We start from the raw sequence: 12,981 nt of genomic DNA, 5'->3' as shown, positions 1-12,981 counted from the left end.
AATCAATCAACCAATCGATCAATCGGCTGTCACGAAGCTGTGACCGAAAAAATTTTACGCAGTAGAAAAAAAAAATCTGACGAAATAATTCACTCGAGACCGCCAGAATTTCGTATTTTCCAGCGCCGGCGATTTCCATTGGATGGCGCCAGCTGGTTCCCCCCACCCCTCCACCCCTCCGTAATCGTAAAATGTCACGAGACAGCGTGCGAACAGTTGCCGAGGCGATCGAATCGACTCCGATTCCCTCGATAATGCCGTGTGTTGAGTGTGAAATAATCGACCGACTGATAATTATTATTCCGAAGGACTCGACTGGAGGAAAAACACGTGGATAATAATCACGTGTTTATTATGCGCATTTTTGTTGAGTTCACGTGGAACACTGAATTCTCGGGACAGTCACGAAGTTGCCACAATGATACGGAGGCACTGTAACGTGCGCAATCGTGTAAGTTTAGTAAACATTTTGCGAAATGAATATACAGCGAGGTGTTGCAGTGAGAATTTTATGATGACTTTGATATTGCAGAGTACTGGATATGCAGTGTGAGTTGAGAGCAGAATGGACATTGATGAAATAACGTTCAATCCGTTCTTTCTTGTGCTGAGGGTTTGTAAATAATTATTAATTTCGGGATTAGGTTCTGAGGAATTTCGGAGTGAAGTGGGAATATGTCATGTGATAGGCTTGTTGATAAGGGAATTATCTCGGGGATGAGTGTTTTCAGAGGGAAATGTGAAGAATGATTTTTTGGAGCAGAGATTGTTCTTTAGAAAAAAGGTCTTGAGGTGTTTCGGTTCAAATTCACTTATTTCTGAAATAATTTCGTAATTAATAGACTGGAGGAAAATTTGATGAGTTTTAATATTTCAATAGTTAGTTTGTTCTCTTTTTCATGAGGGAAGTGAGAAAACGACATATGATAAATTTAATAATTATCCAATTATCTTGGGGATGAGTTATTTTAGAGGAAAACGTGATAAATGATTTTTTGGAGCAGAGATTGTTATTTAAAAAAAAGGTCTTGAGGTGTTTCGGTTCAAATTCACTTATTTCTGAAATAATTTCGTAATTAATAGACTGGAGGAAAATTTGATACGTTTTAATATTTCTATAGGTTGCTTATTCTCTTTTTGATAAATGAAGTGAGAAGATGATATATAAGTTTGGTAATTATCCAATTATGACGAGAATGAGTATTTTTAGAGGAAAATGAGAATAAGGGTTTTTTGGAGCAGAGATTATTCTTTGGAAAATAGGTCTTTGGACGTTCCGATTTAAAATCACTCATTTTCAGGGGAATTTCGTAATTAACAGACTGATAAAACATGTTTCAACACTCCAGTAGTTTATTTGTTTATTTTTCGATAATTGGAGCAGAATGGAGTAGTGTAAGTTGATGAAATCCATCTGTTGTTTTCGAAAAATTCTGCAGTGAAGTGAGAAAAAGAATATTACAGGTTTCATAATTGTCCAATCATCACGAGAATCAGTATTTTTAGAGGAAAATGTAGAATTGCTTTTTTGGAGCAGAAACAATTCTTTGGGAAAAAGGTCTCGAGGTGTTCCGATTCAAAATCACTTATTTTCTGGGGAATTTCGTAATTAACAGACTGATAAAACATGTTGCAACACTCCAATAGTTTAGTCGGTAAGAGTGCCCGGCGCGTATCTGGGAGACCCGGGTTCGATTCCCGGCTGGGTGAAGCGGAAATTTTTTCTCTCTAAATTCTAATTCTCTTAGAATTTTTTTTTATTTGTTTATTTTTCGATAACTGGAGCAGAATGGAGTAGCATAAGTTGATTAATTCCATCGGTTGCATTCGAAAATTCCAGAGTGACGTGAGAAAACATCATACGACGAGTTTGTTAATTATCCAATTATCATGAGAATGAGTATTTTTAAAGTAAAATGTGTAAAATGCGTTTTGGAGCAGTGATTATTTTTTGGTAAAAAGGTCTTGAGGTGTTACGAATCAAAATCACTTATTCCCGAGGTAATTTCGTAATTAACAGACTGATATAACATGTTTCAACACTCCTTGGTTGTTTGTTTATTTTTCGACAACTGGAGCAAAATGGAGTGTTTTTGAAAAGTTGTGAAGTGACATAAGAAAACGAAATATAACAGGTTTCGTAATTATTCCGTCATCATGAGAATGAGTTTTTTACGAAGAAAATGCAGACAATGTTTTTTGGAGCAGACGTTAGTCTTTGGAAAAAACACTTTGGACATTTTGACTCAAAATCACCTAAGATAATTTTGCGATTGGCGACTCAAAGAGATTTGATACGTTTTGATCCTCCAACCCTTAATTTTTGTTTCCAATCATCGAAACAGAATAAATTTTCAGAAAATAACATTCAATGGGTTGATTAATCCCATTACCAGTTTTCGAGAAATTCTGGAGTAGAGTGGGAAAATGTGATACAAATTTATTAAGTATGAAATTATCTCTATAATGATTCATTTCAGAGGAAAATTTGAAAAGATTCCTCTCGCAGCTGCGATAATTCTCTAGAACAAAGGTCTTCACACATTTCGTCTCAAAATCATTTGCAATACGTCAATAATTAGTTTATAATGTTTCACTAATTAAAGCGGCATGATTATTAACGAAACGGCCTTCACCAACTCGATAAACTATGTCACTATTTTTTTTACTACTTGAGTGAAGTAAAAAAACGTGAGGAAAGTACGAAAACAAACCGACGTGTTCGTTAACTATGGAATTCTCTCGAGAATGAGTAATTTTACAAGAAAATCTCAAAGACATTATTTTTAGCCAACAAAAATCTCTAGAGAAAAATTACATAATTTCATGATTATCAGATTGCAATAAAGCAATTAATTACGACGTTTGAATATTCATTTTGTAGAAAGAAAATCTGTTAATGTCTCAGGATAATCCCCTACTTAACGGACTGAGAAGACTTAATAATACGTTTGAACACTTAAATATTAATTTCATATCTAAAAAAATCATTTTTCAATCGCTTTAGGACAAATTCCGGAGGAAATATGATCTTGCTGTGTCCAAGTGTTGGGCCATCTGTGTCCCCTGCAGTGATTTCCTCAAAGATCTCACAATAACCGACGAATTTGTAGGTATGTTAACCCCCAAGGGGTCGCTCAAGCATTGCGTAAGCACATTTTCATACAATTTAACAATTTAACTCTTTCTCCCCCTAGTAAGGATATTTCTTACACTGATAACACATACATTCAAAAATCCTAGACCCCCTCCCCCCATCAATGCTTACGTAATACTTGAATACCCCTCAATACCGATTATCCTTCATGCTTCCCGATTTAATTTCACGTATGCAATTGCAGACGATCACATTCTGAAACCTGTGACCAAGTTGCCATATCACTACGTGTCCACCGATAGCCATGGCTCTCGCATGTACAAGTTCGAGGACACGAGGATTCGCCTGGTGCAGCGGAATGGAGAGTCTGTACACCCGGATTTGTACAGGGTGAAAATTCTCAGTGTCGAGAGAGGGTACAACAGTGATTTTCAGATGTACAATATTCTTATTGTGGATAAAGTGATGGATCCCAAGTATCTGAGTGCGCGCAAGCCTATTGGGGTGAAGATGAAGCTCAATCGAAGTGTAACTTGTTACAAAGAGTGAGTTGATTCATTCAATCCCATAAAATTCTAGGGTTTTCTGCGAGAATTACAGGACCTGGAGAAGAGATGTCTTTATATTTTCCTTGGAATCTAGTGATTTGAAAGATTTCAAGAAAATACTCTTGACAATTCGGTCTCTGTAGAATAAAAGGGCAAAATCCAAGTGGAAATCAGATTTTTGGGAATTTTTCTGCTCAAAAAAATTAAAGAATTCCACTGGTTTGAGATTCATAAGATGCAGTTGAATGTAACACAACTGGAATTCGTAATTTGATGGGTTTTTATTATTTCTGACGAAGTATACTCGTAAGAATTCATTCTACAATGTTTTTCAAGCCACAGATTTTATACGATTTCAATGTCATTTGGCTCATTTTATTCATTACACCATTCACCATTGAGTTAGTTATAGTTATACACATTAGCATTTATCACATTAACAGTTTCCATACGAATGAAATTTTAATACGAATAGTCGTAATTTCAGTATATGTCGGTATATTTTGATGCTTAGAAATTATTGCTTGAATTTTCAAGCAATAATTCTAATTTCAAGCAAATCCAGGCGTCTATAGCTTGGAATAAAGTCCACTGTAACGATTTCCTCAATGAATTTCAAAATATGCATTATCAGCGAAACTTCCACATTTTTTTAATTTAAAAAAGCAAAATTTTCCCGAATAATCGACATAAATCCGAAATTGATAAAAAATTTCGTCATGTACCCGATCTCCATAAGTTTATTCCTATTTTTTATGTCAAAAGTTGACAGTCTCTGCTGCTGAAATCAATAATTCCCAGGCCCATAGAATCTAAATGACCTCGGCGATTCCCTTGAATAAATCCCCAGTCACAACGCAACATTATACACTTAAAAAACGAAGAAATATAATTTTACTATTTCTAAACACATAAACCTCGATTTTCCAGAGCCTTCGACTTTCTCCACGAGATATCCTCCCAAGGCCGCCTCTCCCTGGTGGACCTCAAGTCCGAAGTGGAGAACCTCGACCTGAACGACTTCCACTCGGCCGAGGATCTCCGCAACGTCCTCCAAGAGTGGATTAGACGCCACTGGGCCCGCACAATGCGCCTCTTCACCCTGGACATCCAGCGTGACGCGCGCTTCCAGAAGCTCCTCAGCACCTCCCTGGAGATCTTCATAATGCACTACCTGCACGATCGTATCTACCAACTGCTGACAAACGCTCTCGATGAAGACGACCAGCGTATAAAACGAAAGATAGACCAACTGATCGACGTGGGAGTGACCCCAGACCAGTTGGGGGTCAAAGAGGCTCTCTCGATCTCTCTGCCATCAGCGATCGTGGAGATGGCGACGTTGGACGCTCGCCAGGGGCCCCTGGAGAAGCTTTCGTGCCTGAAGACGACACTTGACCTCATCGTGGCTGAAATCAAGGGCGCCTTGGCTGACGTGGAGACTAGAATCGAGTCTCACGAGGAGAATGACCTGATTGGAGCCAGGAGAAGCATCAAGGTCATCCCCACAGACGACCTGATCCCCCTCCTGATATACGTAATCGTTAAATCACGTCCCAGGAGATTGATCACTGATCTACATTACATTCAGAATTTCTTGTGGTCTGTGTCGCCCTACGATGGACTATCCTATGCCATGGTCACCTTCAAAGCTGCCATATGTACGCTACAAGATATTAATGTTTCGAGATTACCCAGGAGAAGCAGTAAAGTTAGAAACGAATTGCCTATTAATGAGGTTCTGGATGTTGTAACTAAGACTGAGTCTGATGTCACGCCAATAGATCGACAGGTGCGGGAATTGGCTGTGATGCTGGAGGAATGCACGAAGAGTGAAAGTAAAGGGAGACTCGATGGTAATGTTGAATAAGTAATGGTTGTGCAGTGACTAATAGTGACATGTCATTCAATCCTGGTAAAAAAGGTTCTAGGTGAGATAATCCTGTTCACATTCAGCCTGAATGCAATATAATCCTGATTATAATGATCCTGGTGGACATGAATCTTAGAAAAAAAAAGATTTTAAGTTGATAACTGACTTAATTTGATCAGTTTTCAAAAATCCTGACTTATTGGTAAGAATATTGATGTATTTTCAAATTCTATCATGTTCATGATATTTCGCGATTGTATTAAATCATTGACGGGGTTTAAATAGAATAGAAAGACTTGAAAAGTTCGACCTTTGGGGCATGAAAAATATATGGAACTTTAGTAAAAATTTTAACACATCATTTTTTTTTTACATTTTCACCGGGATTAATATGTTCAGAATATATTTTCCGGAATGGAGTGACATGTAATTATAACTAAATGATCAAATTAATTGATTAAGAAACTATTGCTCATATCTGCAGTACAAATATCGAATATAGTATAATTTTTTAGAATTTTTTGATGATTCTGTGGTAATGTAACAGAATTGGTGAAAGAAGAACGAAGCAAAGGTCTTGTGCCAGAAATATTCATTCTTATTATGTACATTTATCTTCGATTGACGAAGATATTGGTCATGTTGTATCCAAAGGGTTTACAATGGTATGTGGAGAGTGGTTAATTAATTGTAAAATATACAGTCTTTTGGGTAATTCATTTGTAATACCTTGTTGGTTTTTTTGTGGCTCGATCACTTAACAGTAGTTTGTACTTTGTAAAAAGATTGGACGTCACTGAAACTCGACTTTGAGTCTCATGGGTTAATTGTTGATTAATTATGATTGGTGGGTATCACGCAGGAGATTACCATCTTTGTCCTTGACACGAATTCTACCGTTTGAGTAACAAGTTTCTTGGGTGCCGTCGGGGTACACGTATTTCACTGTTCCATCGGGATATTCTCGTCTCTAGAAAATTGAGAGGGGAATTAGTGATTGATTCAGTAGTCAGGCGATAATCGTGAAGTGAAATTTATCAAAAAACTCATTTTTTTACACAATTCTATAAAAAATCATTAGCATAATGAAAAGGCTCTTTTGACATTTTTCTCTGAATCTGCTATTTTGGAGAGATTTTTTTAGTGTTGAGTGTTCAACGAATATTTTTATAATAAACAGATTTATGAAAAACGATTTTTATTTTTTGTGAGAAAAAAAATGCGATGTTTTTCGCACTCTTCTAGTTCTTTGTGTTTTATCGTGAAGTACTCCCCGAATATTTTCGGAAACAGTAGATTTACGAAAATATCTAGATTTAGTATTACTTAAGGATATCCAAGTACTTTGGCTATTTTTTCTCCAGTGAAATGCTTTTCCATTTTTGTAGTCGAAAATCAAAACTTTCATTTGAGCCCCATTTGGGGAATAGCTTTGAAACTATTGACTATTTTGACTATTTTTGCCCTCATTTTCCTAGTATTGACAAATTTAATAGTGTGGAAATATCTGCAGAGGGAGTAGACATGTTATAAATCATCACATAATAAGCAATATATTAAGATTATAAATCCTCAAATCTCTCCCCAATAAATTCTCCCCCTACAAAAGAGATGTCTTCCAATTTCCCTCGAAATTCACTATTTCCATCAAATCACCGAATAAATCCCCCCAAATTCTCTAACAATCTTCGATCCTCACCTTGTGCTCCTTAGTATGAACTTCTCTCTGTCCATTCGGCAATGAAAGTATCTTCTCCCCATTCGGAAAAGTCTCCGCAGCAGTGCCATCCGGCAGAACCCACTTCTCCACCCCATCAGGCTGCATCAGTCGAATGGACCCATCAGGGAATGACACCTCCACAACTCCATCGGTAGTTCTCCTCTCCTCCTGGCCATCCGGAAACTCAAGAATCTCAAACCCATCCGGATAAGTAGTGTGCCAGGTCTTCGTGGCAGCGTAAAAATACTTGATGCAGCCCTCCTCAGTGGTCTCCCTCACATCCCCATTGTAATAAATCATCTTCGTGATGTTGCGATCAGGATAAACCTTCTTGACATTGCCATTGGGATACCAGTACTCAGTGTAGCCATCAGGATGAAGAACTTCCCTAACCTGCTGCTTCCCCTGGGGACTGACCCCCTGCCCTGACATATCAGACAGATGACTGATTGTCACGAGATCAGCACGAGGCGTCATGCTGTCCAGGGGCTTCGGCAGTGGCTGCTCATGCTGCTTACGAGGAGTCAATTCAGACTCACTGGGCCCCACGAACTTCGGATGATCCACTCGACTCGTCAATCCTTTATTCCCTGAACCCTTATCCCCAGTGAATCTCCCCAACGTCTCCAGCCTCCCCTTCTCCTGCGCATCAATTCCCCTGCTCAACTGCTCCCCAATCGTCGAACGATGATCACTGGACGAAGAATCAGAGCTCAACTGCCTCGAATCAATCCTGGGGTTCAAGACATCATGAACAAACTGCTGGTAAGATCCCCTCGACTCAATATTCTCAGTGGACTTCAAAACACTAGGACTTCCACTCGTCCTAGTCCCACCCCCTTCCTTCCCCACTTGGTAATTACTCCTAGGGACAATCAGAGGATCCACTCCCTCCTTCCCTGACCCCTTCACCTCTGCATTCTCCTTCTGCCCTTGATCATTCCCAGAGTCCTCAGACTTCCTGAACACGTCTTCCTTGAATCCACTCGCAGCTTCCTTCAGAAGATCCTGGTACAAATTCCTTCGTTTAGCTATCTCCTCCTCAGTGGGGATCACCCTCTGTGAACCTTCGTAGACAATAACCTTGCCAGTGTCATTAGACGATACCAAATCGCTATTAATGTTCGAGGGAATTTTATCAACTCTAGGTTTAATCGAAGCCTCTTCTTCCTCTTCCGCCAAGTGCTCAGGCTTTTTCGCTGGAGCACTTCGCCTGCGATCCAAATGCTTGTTAATCTGATGAATAGCTTTGGTGTTGGACAGAGTGCCTGGCCTCTTCAGCCTCGCAGTGCCCCTCTTAGCAGACTGCACCTTCTCCAACTCCTGCTTCAACTTGGCGTTCTCCATCTGCAGAACCCTCATCTGGCTCTTCTGCCTGGCCTGAGCAGCCTGCCACCTCTGCTCCTTCTCGTTCATCTCATCCCTCAGCTCCTCCAACTGCTCCTTCAACACCTGCACCTCCTGGCGCTCCTGCTTCGTCTGAATGGACTTCTCCCTCGCATCCTTGAGACGACTCTCCAGCGCCAATTTCTCCCTCGTTATTCTCTTCTTCTCCTCTTGCAGCGCAGTCTCCATTCTCACCCTCTCTTTCTCCAGATTGTCTTCTTTTTCCTTAACCTCCTTCATTCGTCGACGATGCTCTTCTCTCAATTTCTCCCTCTCAGCAGTCAACGTCGTGTTCTCTCTCCTGAAGATGTCAATCTCCCGTTCCAACTCCAGGAGACGAGTCTTCAGGAGCTCCGACTTGAAGATCGTGCCCTCGTCAGGGTCTTTTTGAACCTCTGGAGCTCTCGCCGGAGTCACGTCTAGAATTGACAGCTCCTTAACCTTCTCGTTGTAACTCTCCATCGTCCTTCTGACCGCCTCCTGCAGCTCGGAGATGGTGTTGTCCTCGTCGTAATAAGTCCCTTCAGAGTCGTTCAGCACCGAGTGCTCGTCGTCTGTGCTGTGATCACTCGAGTCCTCGTAGTTCTGGAGATTTCTGGGCTGCATGGAACCCGGAAGTCTGGGCTTCGATGGGTACTTCATGTTCGATCTGTAGTTCTGGTGAGTCGTCTGGGGCTTGGGGAAACCCTCGACGTCTGACGACTCCGACGAGGCTGACTGCTCACTCCAGAGTTTATCTCCCCCACAATTGTCTTGTTGAGAGTCAGTCGAGAGCATTGAAGTGTCAGTCAATCCTATCGTTTTGTACTCGTTGTACTCGGCGAATCTCACGTGCATGCTGACGTTTGTCTCCTTATTGTCCTCATGGTAGTCACCAGGTTTCTCCTCCAGGGTCGAGTCCATCCCCGTGCTGGTGGAGACACTCGAATCGCTCTCCACGTCCTCCTTAAACCTCTCAATATCGTTATTGTTGTAGAGAAGAATCTTCGTGCTCGTCTCCTGCGACCCCACGATCTTCTTGACGTCCCTCTGACTATTGGTGAACGCCAGGGGAGGGGTGTTGTCCTCTGGGAAGGGCCCAGAGTCCCACTGGGAGATCACAATGTCCTTCTGCACGACTGTCTCACGAATCGCCCGAACTGGCGACCCCTGGTGCTTCGATTTCGATGGAGATACCATTTGTGTACTCAATTTTTGCTTGATGCTCCTGAGCTTGAGGGGCGTTGACTGCTGCATGAAGGCTATTACTGCACTGGAGGTCGAGCAGAAGCTGGAGTTTTCAGCCTTCTCCTCCAGAAACTCGAACATTTTAGTCTCGAGTTTCGAGGAGTCCAGGTCTGAGGGGTTGGACTCGTCCCCAGGCTTGATTCTATCACTTGTGGTGGAGCCTTCACTGGGTCTTGGGGTCTTCGGAGGGGAGGGAACAGCTGCAGACAGTGATTTGCTTCGAACCTTCTTGGGTGGGGGAACAGCCTTGAGGTTCAGCTTCTGCTGGCTCACTGGGGGTATCGATGGGGCACTTCTTCGGGAAACGTGGGAGTTTTTATTCTTCTGGGGCTCTTTAGGCTTCCCACTGCTTTTCGTGCTCTGGGTGTACCCCATGGCTGATAGTGACGCACTTCTGGGCCTTGTCGAGGACCTGGAGGGGTTGCTGTTGGGCTTGAATCTTGCTAGACCCTCTCCTCTCTTCAGGAAGGGCCTCTTTATCACATTCCTCTGGTCGTTGTGGGATCCCTCTGCAGCTTCTGACTCCCTCAGTCTCTCTTCTAATAGTGTGTTGAAGTCCTTCTTCGGGGAGGGGACTGGCACGTCGTCGATGGCCAGACACTTCTGGAGGGGTTTATTCTCGTTTGGCAGGGGCTCCACACCCTCCACAGAGACGTTCGAGGTGATTGTGAAGCCTCTGGGCGTCTCCACGATCTTCTCTGACTCGTAACCGTGGTCAGACGATGGATTGTGGCTCTGGGGTCTTCTGGGAGAGCTCGTGCTGGACAGGCCACTGGTCGAGGAGGTCAGGTGCAGTGCTGGGATGCTCAGCTGCAGCAGGGGTCGGTCGTCGTAGTTTGCTGAGGAGCAACTTGATAAGTCACTGGCTCTTGAGTCGTTCAACTTCACGGGGGAGTGGGTGACCTTCCGGCAGGCGTTTGGATGATTCACTGGGGAATGCACGACTTTTCCAGTCGATGGGGACATCTGGTCGAGGATACTCTCGTCGGAGATTATCTCTTTCAGCCCCAGGGCCTCGTACATACGCTCCTGCTCGATTGTCAAGAGCTCGCGCTGCTCGTGCTGCTGCTGGAGGAGCTTCTCCTGCTGCCCCTTCTGCCATTTTCGGAGCTCTTGGAGACGCTCGATTATTTTTGACTCCAGATCCATTCTTTAATACACACTAAGAGAAAAACAAACAAGTTCTCAAACAAGGGTTGCTTGGGTCGACGGAATCACTAGTTGAAAATTGCAAAAAAAATTGTTTGGTCCGAATTTGAAAGTCTCAAACGTGAATAATGGCTCTGCTTTCGATAATTACTTATTAATAAGAGAACGAAATTGAAAAATTATAACTTTTGATGGGCAAATAAAAAATCATTACTTATTGGATATTATTCCAAATAGAAAAAATCGAAACTTTTGATGGGCAAATAAAAAATCATTACTTATTGGATATTAATCCAAATAGAAAAAATCGAAACTTTTGATGGGCAAATAAAAAATTCAGGAGCGAAGCGGTAAACCGGGTCAAGTCGATTTTAAATATCTCGGAATCTAAAAGAGATACAAAAATTGTTGTCATAATCTTTTTTGTAGAGCCAACTGAGCAAAATTTTGCTATCTCTCTTAGATTCCGAGATATTCATCAAAAAATGGCCAAAAGGAAAAATCGACTTAACCCGGTTTACCGCTTCGCTACTGAATTATTACTTTCGATTCATTATCATTAAACTAGTGCACTCGTGCACCTCCAACTAGTTCGGTCCTATGTATTATTTTACAACGGGGGCACAACCATGGGAAAGTGTATTTCTATAATAAAAAGTGTAATGCCATACGAAAGGAAAATAAATCTATTATCCATTATCTATCTTTACTTTTGAATATCCAAAAAAAAATCAACTTTTGATGGGCAAACAAAAAATCATTGTTTATTAATAGGGGAGGGTGGGGTAAAATGACAGACTTTTTTTAAATTGTTCATAACTCAGAGACAAATTTATCAAATGAGTTCAGTTTAGGCTCGTCACAAAGGGAAAGAATTGTTCTTTGTATTGAAAAATAAAATTATTAAATTTCATCAACATTTCAACCCCTCATTGACATTTTTAAAAAAGTCAAGTGTTCGTTTTACCCCAACCTCCACTACGTAAATACAAAAATCACAATTTTTGATGGGCAAAACAGTCACTCTGAGCTTGTCAATTTGTTTCTCTGAATGAACTGCCAAAAGATACCGTAAAATAAATTGCAAGACTCAGAAAATACGTTGAATTTTCAAAAAAATTTGACACCTGGGACAGAGTAGGTATCAGAGACACTTGAACATTCAGATTTCCTTGGGTCTAGACAAGAAACTTTGTTTCTCTGTGCAGAGGGTTCAATGGACTTGATTGTCGTGGTTTATAACCTCTGAACAGAGACAATTGGGTTGTTCAGAGAATGGGAAATCGATAGGCTCGAGGGGATGTGCAGGTTCTGGGAATTGTTAAGCTGATTGTTGTTGTTTGCCATGGGGATGAAGAGACATTTGGTGAGTCTTGTGGCAGTTGGGAAAAATGAATAAAATGGAAGGAGTGGAGATCATGTTAATTATTGACCCAGGGCAGGTACTCACGAGGTTGATGATTACTCTGTGGTGATTAGTGTCACGATTATGATTTAGTGCCTTCGGTGATGGACTTAGGATTGCCAGAGCCGTTATTATTTCAAACTGACAACAAGTTGTTATCGCTGGGACGATTGGAACAGGGTGGCGAAGGTGAAGGAGTCTATGGAACTATTTTACGCGCCAAATGACTGTGTGGGGGCTAGGGAATTGAGACATGCGATGCCAGCGCCAGGGGATCAACGATGGGTACGGCAGGAATTTGGTGAGTGGTTAGCAGCTGTTGAATGGAACGAGTTCTTTGGAATTATTGGGGTGAATACTGGGATTTCCGGGGGGTTGCTAATTTTTTATGGGATTGGGGGAGTCCCTAGAAAGATGCTCCAATAGAAATGGTTTGGTTTTTTAAAATATTTTTCATGTTGAAAAAAATGGTTCTGGAGATGGAAAATCGCAAAAAACTAACTTTTCACCCTTGTAGTACCTTCAAGTAGGGGAGGGTGGGGTAAAACGGACACTTTTGACTGTTTTTTTAATGTT

At 41.4% G+C, this 12,981-nt stretch overlaps 2 protein-coding genes across 4 annotated transcripts; one reads left to right on the top strand and one right to left on the bottom strand.

Annotated features, from left to right (window-relative positions):
- The first annotated feature begins 221 nt into the window (after window positions 1–221).
- LOC107038691 (ankyrin repeat domain-containing protein 27) lies at window positions 222–6,237 on the top strand. 3 transcript variants are annotated; one of them, XM_015257926.2, is made up of 5 exons: window positions 222–451; window positions 533–549; window positions 3,008–3,113; window positions 3,342–3,642; window positions 4,576–6,237. In XM_015257926.2, the coding sequence occupies exons 4-5, from the start codon at window positions 3,413–3,415 to the stop codon at window positions 5,513–5,515; spliced, it is 1,170 nt and encodes a 389-aa protein (XP_015113412.1). In that variant the 5' UTR covers window positions 222–451; window positions 533–549; window positions 3,008–3,113; window positions 3,342–3,412; the 3' UTR covers window positions 5,516–6,237. The 3 variants fall into 3 exon arrangements, with proteins under 3 accessions (XP_015113412.1, XP_015113410.1, XP_015113411.1); XM_015257924.2 differs by having other exon boundaries at window positions 533–613; XM_015257925.2 differs by lacking the exon at window positions 222–451 and having other exon boundaries at window positions 459–549.
- LOC107038690 (centromere protein J) lies at window positions 5,956–12,588 on the bottom strand. The gene is made up of 3 exons (XM_015257923.2): window positions 12,451–12,588; window positions 7,218–11,013; window positions 5,956–6,488 (listed from the first exon to the last, which is right to left on the bottom strand). Exons 2-3 carry the CDS (start codon window positions 10,998–11,000, stop codon window positions 6,357–6,359), a joined length of 3,915 nt encoding a protein of 1,304 aa, XP_015113409.1. The 5' UTR covers window positions 11,001–11,013; window positions 12,451–12,588; the 3' UTR covers window positions 5,956–6,356.
- Window positions 12,589–12,981: the final 393 nt, after the last annotated feature.

Source organism: Diachasma alloeum, unplaced genomic scaffold (genome assembly GCF_001412515.2).
Source record: "Diachasma alloeum isolate Michigan unplaced genomic scaffold, Dall2.0 Dall_scaffold_00286, whole genome shotgun sequence".
Classification (NCBI taxonomy): Eukaryota; Metazoa; Arthropoda; class Insecta; order Hymenoptera; family Braconidae; genus Diachasma; species Diachasma alloeum.
This window is presented reverse-complemented; position numbering and strand designations above follow the sequence as displayed.